This window comes from Gobius niger, assembly GCF_951799975.1.
Source record: "Gobius niger genome assembly, chromosome: 11".
Lineage (NCBI taxonomy): Eukaryota > Metazoa > Chordata > Actinopteri > Gobiiformes > Gobiidae > Gobius > Gobius niger.
Window position 1 is genome coordinate 9,892,898 of NC_136862.1, and position 6,709 is coordinate 9,899,606.

The 6,709-nt window shown below is 40.4% G+C and overlaps 1 protein-coding gene across 1 annotated transcript; it reads left to right on the forward strand.

The window, feature by feature from the left end:
* Positions 1 to 2,784: 2,784 nt before the first annotated feature.
* LOC306970737 (zona pellucida-like domain-containing protein 1) lies at positions 2,785 to 6,478 on the forward strand (the record flags this gene model as incomplete). The annotated part of the gene is made up of 10 exons (XM_079566764.1): positions 2,785 to 2,793; positions 2,870 to 3,032; positions 3,492 to 3,712; positions 3,785 to 3,969; positions 4,054 to 4,126; positions 4,215 to 4,312; positions 4,441 to 4,521; positions 4,597 to 4,765; positions 4,840 to 4,963; positions 6,357 to 6,478. The coding sequence occupies exons 2-10, from the start codon at positions 2,891 to 2,893 to the stop codon at positions 6,476 to 6,478; spliced, it is 1,215 nt and encodes a 404-aa protein (XP_079422890.1). The 5' UTR covers positions 2,785 to 2,793; positions 2,870 to 2,890.
* Between the last annotated feature and the right edge of the window lie 231 nt (positions 6,479 to 6,709).

Here is a 6,709-nt window from a genome sequence, read left to right on the forward strand (position 1 = left end):
ATACAGTTCAAAAGTTTGGGGTCACTTAAAGCTCTACTTTTTCCAATGAGGATAACGTTAAATGATTCATAAATACAAATCTAGCTGGAAACGGGTGATTTTTAATGGAATACCTACATATGGTGTACAGAGGCGCATCGCTCCAGTGGCACATTGTGTTTCTAATTGTTTTAAAGGCTAATTGATGATCAGAAAACCCTCATGCAATTATGCTAGCACTGCTGAAAACTGTGCTCATCAGAGAAACTATAGAACTGGCCTTGGATGAACTTTGGAACAATAGTGTAAGACCTGACTCTCTGATCAAACAAAGATCCTGCAACGCCAGGCGAGGCCCACCCACAGGTTGGGAACCACTGATCTCGATATTGGTTTAAATCTATATTTTCCAAATGCCAAGCACCTTATTAATCTGATTTATGGGTTGCTAAATAAATACAAGATGGCGACATTACAGAAATGCAAATGGAAGGAAGATTTGTGGGTGCAGATTTGAGAGATGATGAGACCTGAAGAAGGATTATTAACAGATTTTTTTCTTCATCTGTCTGTCAAAGTATCGACTCCACTGGTCCAAAACCAGACTAAGAGTAAGATCAGAGAAAATTAAGACCCTACATGTGACTGTTGTAAACAAGATTAATCCTATTTGGTGCATATGTTTTGGTCAAAATTGCAGAATTTTTGAGAACACATACTTGATATTTTATCTCAAGCCTATGGGGTTGCCCTGAAACCTTGTCCATTTATTGCAATATTTGGAGTGAATCTGGAAGCCCGTCTCACAAAAATACTTGTCAGTTTGACAGCCTTTGGTGCACTGTTGGCTTGTAGAAGAATTTTATTGCACATCCACCGGTATAAGTGCTCTGGGTTTGGGATGTCATGTGCTTTATTCAATTAGAAAAGATTAGATACACAGAGGGTTCTGTCCAAAATTGTTATATTTGGAAACTTAACACACCAAAAACAATGACTGTACTTCTTTCCATCTGAGACATTTTCTGAAAATGTATCCTTCATTGCTCCATAACAATATTTGATGGGTGTCTAGATACAAATCTTCATCCCATCATTTATAAACTTAACTCGAATTTCAATCAACATCCGGTCACATAAAACAACTAGAAAACAACAAAAAACATCTCAGACATGATTTCATGATCCCCCACTGTGCCTCTTCACACATCGTCCTGTGCTCTGAACCACAATGTCCCCCTGTGTTTCCTGTCAGCCCGTGAGCCCTGTTAGTGCTGTAAAATTACACATATAATGGTTCATCCTGTCCTAATATTTGTCACTGTCTGTTGCCAGGTTGCAGAAATATACACCGGGAGTCCTCCTGATCTGAGGAAAATATGCTCTAACAAGATTCTCCAGATTATCCCTTCTCGCTGAATACATTTTCCGGGTCCAAAAATATCCGCTGTTTGTGCGCCCTCACTGCGGGGAGCTCGTCAAAATCAGAGCGTTATCCAACCCAGACAAAGAGGTCGTTTCATTGAGAGTGCCTTGTCTAACAGTCCATTCCCACTGTTTGATCATTCTAGTGCCTTTAGCTGCACATGTGGCGAGAGTTGCAGTGACCTGCCACATGCTGCTGTCACAACAGAATGACAATACGTGTCGCCATAGCAACTGAGCAGGAAAAATAAAATGTCAATCAGCTCTCTCGAACAAGCTGTACGAATTATTAAAGTAGTAATTTTTTTAAAACACTAAGGGTGAGGGGTCCCCATTTAGTAATCAGTTGTGACAAAGCATTGCTGATTGCTGAGTGGTTACTGTGATCACTGGCACAGACAAACACATGTAGTAGTGCCATGGTCAGAGAGACTTCATTTTATTATTTATTTTATAGCTTTAAGACGAAATGAAACAGGCGCGAGTACAAAAGGAGTTAGCCGGGACAATCAAAGAACAGAGATTCATTTATTATGAACTAATGGAGATTTTAAGCGTTAATCATTTGAGTTTGTGTGTCAAGCACTATTTGCCCGGGGAAAATGAATCTTTGGGAAATAGAAACCTCATACAATTGAACCCCAAAATATGCATAATATTTACATGAAAATATGAAATGTAGACGTGTTGTTGTGATACTGAATAATAGTGTTGCAACAGAAGGAGCCATTTGCATTACACAAGTTAGTCTAGCTTTTAAAATTGTATTGTAAGCAATGTGCAGCCACTTTAGATTTCTGCAACTGCTTCGATTTTTCTCAATTGTAAATTTGCTTGCAATGTTTAATATGTAGACTGCTAGTAAATAATTTGGTTCTTCTAATTAGCACAACTGTGTAAACTTAGCAACCAAGTTCAAAACGAGCAGCCTCCTGGGATTTAAACCATTCCCACCGGCTCATGTGTGTGTGTCATGATAAAGTTATATAGTCATTGTTGTTAAGGCAGAAGACTCTCACCTAGCAAGGCCATCAAAGCTTTGTCTCCAGTCCCATGGGATCTGACACTTACTTCATGAGGTCTCATATTAGCGTTCCAAGACAATCTGTATTTCATACAACAGGAACATGTCTATTGTGCTTGCCCCCCCTTTTCAAACAACATGTGTGGGTTTAGTTTCGTAATAAGCCTTAAGGTAAGGTCCTGGCTTCTTCCCCCACAAAAGGCCTGTTCACTTATAGTCAAGAGGAGCTGGACACGCCAAGCTACATCGACCTTGTTTCTGCCCAATCAGAGCCCTTCTTTAGGAAAGTGTCAGAGCTATAAAAACACAGTTTACACTGAAGCTTTGCCAAAAAAGCAAAGACATGTTCAGTGGGATTATTACAAGTAGGTGTCACTGGGAGAACCCAGACATCAGCAGGTTATTTTGATAAAGTCTGAAATTCTAACTGTTTTGTTGCAGATATCTAAACTCAGGACAAAAATGAAGCTTCTTTGGTTTCTCACGGTGGCATCAGTGGTGGCAGTATGCAGGAGCCAGATCATGAGTCAGATTGGGCTAGTGAACACTGACCTAGACAATGTTGAAACATGCACAAACGATACCGCAAGCTGGAGGCGTCAAGGTACTGTACATTCAACCAAATATTATCTGTGCAGATGTGTACTCTGATTTTAAATGTCATTTGATTGTTGTATTAACCTGTCAATGTGCAGACATACTGTAGTTTAATTGTATTGTTATTAGCTGACAACAAAGAAATGCAATGTCTTTGCTACTAGAATTGTTTAAACTTGTAAACATATACTTTAATAGTTTGTAAAATAGTTAAAAATGCAAGAATACAACTATAAAAAAGGCAAATAAATATTAGGTTCATATTGAAACTATAAGCTTAAACTGAATGCAATGATCTGTTATTATGTTATGGTGCAGTGCTGCACGATGCTGTGAAAACATTTAATAAAATTAAATAGATCTTTGACATAATGCAGTTTACTTTATTGATGTAATCCAAATGACTTTGATTGTTTTGAGACATGTGAAGGCTGTTTTTATTCATGACTCATGACTGACTTTCCAGAACTCAGCGATATCTCGGTTGAATGCGGTACATCTTACATTGATCTGGCCATCCTGCTGTGCCCTGCCCTCTACACCGGCTACAATGAAACCCTACTCATCCTCAACAACATCTTCAGTACCGACGAGTGTAAAGGGACCTTGGATGAAACAGTGACCCCACCCGTGGTCCGCTTCAGATTCCCCATCAACATGACACACGCCTGCGGCAGTGCATTTAAGGTTTGCACATTCTTTTCCCATTAATGTCCTTCCTAATGTCTTTGCTTGAGCTTCATGTCAACCTTTTTGCAGACCACCAGTGCAGCTGGCACGGGGATCTTCTCCGACTTCTCCAACATTGAGACCGTCAACATCACTGGTGTGGTGCGTTCCTACGATCCCACTGGGGGAGTTGTCACTTATAATGCTGAGCTTTTCTATTACTACTCTTGTGCATACCCACTGGAGTATTTGATCAACAACACCCGCGTAGATGTGTAAGATGTCTTCATGCTGAAAGTTATGACAATGTGATGGAAGAGTTGCGGTTGTTCTATAATTCCACTCTTGCTCCCATGTAGGTCAGCGTCTTCTATTTCAATTCGCGACAAAAACGGTAGCTTCATCAGCACATTGACCATGGAGCTCTTTGATGTGAGTAGATCTACAGTGATGCCAGAATCTTTACAGTCCTGGATGGTTCTGTCTTCACACTGTTCATTATGTCACGTTAATATTACAGGATAGCGCCTACACAACCCCTCTCATCATACCAATCGAAGGTTTGGAGCTCAGGAAAGAGATCTATGTCCAGGTCAAGGCAGACAACCTGACTGACCAGTAAGAATCGCCTGTTGCACCACCTTCATGTGTCTCGACTATACCTCACAGAGCATGGAGATAACGGCATGGCTTAAAGTAAATATCCCCTCGTCTAAACCTCCATCTCTGCTCTCTCTGATCCACAGGTACAGCGTGCTAATGGATAGATGCTACGCTTCCATTTCTCCACTCCCCAACAACTCAACCTTTTTCAACTTATTTGTGCCGTAAGTTCTCGTAAAGCGTGACTTGGTGGAATAAGTTAATGCTTCTAAAAAAAACTTGTTTTCCCTGACCTACAGGTGTAGCCAGGATAATTTGACAACCATGCTCAAAAATGGGGAAGGCCATATATCTCGCTTCTCCTTCCAGGCTTTCCGTTTTATTGAGCAGCAGAATGAGGATGTGTCCACCTACTATCTGCACTGCATCACCCGGCTGTGTGAGATCAGCACCTGCGATTCTTTCAAGGTTTGTCGACTGCTACTTATGTTGTATATTGCAATATTTCATCATAAACCTCATTTGAATATGTGCATGTACAGCAATGCTCCAATAGGAGGAGGAGGAGAAGAGAAGTCGAGTCCAGTGAAGCGTCTGAATCCACCACTCTCTCTGAACCCACCACTCTCTCCTCAAAAATGCCTATTGTGACCAAGAATGACAATGGTATGTGCAAACTGTGTAGCTCATCAGTGACAATCAGACACTGCTTTTCAGTCAAGATTATACAAAAAAAAAAAAAAAATCCTGTTGGGTCATGGTGATCTTTTTGTCCAAAGACCACAATAACCCGACAGGCGGGACACTCCATTCCCATTTCTGCTGTCATGGTTTCACTTTTGCTGTGACAAATGGAGCAGGAAAAAATGCCATTCATAATCTCCATAGACATGAAAAGAAAACAATCAAAAATTAAGAGTTTAAATGCACAACAGAGGCAGCTGCATGCGCCGTCAGAGTCAGGCTACTGCTGTTGGAGGCGACAGGAGCGTCCAGAGGAAACCAGGGACTGGAGTTGAAAATTAGCCCTCAGCTACTAGCTCAATCAATCAATCAATCAATCAATCAATCAATCAATCAATGCAGATGCAGGAAAACATGGAAACTCCACACAGAAAGGCCTGCGTGGTCCGGGAATCGAATCTGGGACCTTCTTGCTGTGAGGCAAGAGTACTTACCGCTGCTTATCAGAAGTAACTGACTGACCACAGAGCAGATATTTTATAACAAAGAAAATACACAATTCTTGTAGTTGTTTTTTTTCTAACTTTTCGGATTTTAAAGTTCAGGGTAAATCTTCAAATGAAAACGATGTGTTTTATGTCCATGAGTTATTGCACAGCTCATTAGCTGCTATTGTTATTCTTAATGGGATTTTTACTTTCGGCACCAGGCTGGAGCCTGGACTGCTGAGTTCCGTTGGTCTGTTTTACTCTCAGTTCTATATTACAACACTTCATGATATCATGAAGATGCATCACTTCATGAACACATTACTCATAATTTCTATGCATATCCATACATCTAACTATAGAAAGAATGTAACTCTCCAAGTTATTGATGATCTTCGTAAGCCTCAGCTAGTAGAAAATGGCAATGCTTCACAAATGTAATTATTTTTGTGTAGTGTGTTTTCTGTAAAACTGATACAAATTAATCATACTATGTTTTTTTTCTCAATGTTTTTAGAAGAAGGACTTCAGGCACAAGGTATAGTAAAATATTTATGCATTATGACAAACAATTTATGTTGTGTATGTGCACTTTAGATGCTTTTGTATCTCCATGACAACTTATCAGCAGATGGTAGCACATAGTGCCAAAATGTCCACCCTCTTGTTATGAGTGCATAATATTTACTTTAAATGTTATGTCATGAACATAACAATTTTTGTCGATGATTTTGCGGCATTGGGGGAATTTCAGTAAACTGCATGTGTTTTGAATCCTAAAGTAGAGGTTAGTTAAAGGTGGTAATATCAGTGGCTTCTACATTAGGAACTTGGGAGCGGTGCACAGTTCTCTGACCTTTGTCCATCTTTCTTCTGTGTTGGAGCAGTCGCGGTCAGCTCTCAGCCCGAGTCCAAGAAGGGTCTGGAGATCGCCGTGGGCATCCTGGCCGTGGCCGTGGCCGCGGTGTTTGTGGTGGCAGCCGTCTTCTACTGGAGGCTGAGGCGTTAAAGGCCGTGCATGAGTATGACTCACCATAGATGATGTTGGTAGCTTTCATTTCGCATGACTAGTTTGGTTTTATGGTATTTTATTTGCATGAGTAATGATAGATGATGATGCAAAAGCAGTGAAAAAGTTTGGATGTAGAAATGCTGCTGTGATATGTTATATGTTTAAAAGCTCAAGTGTTAAGAAGCACTCATGCGCTTTGGCTTTGGCATACGCTATTTTATATTTATG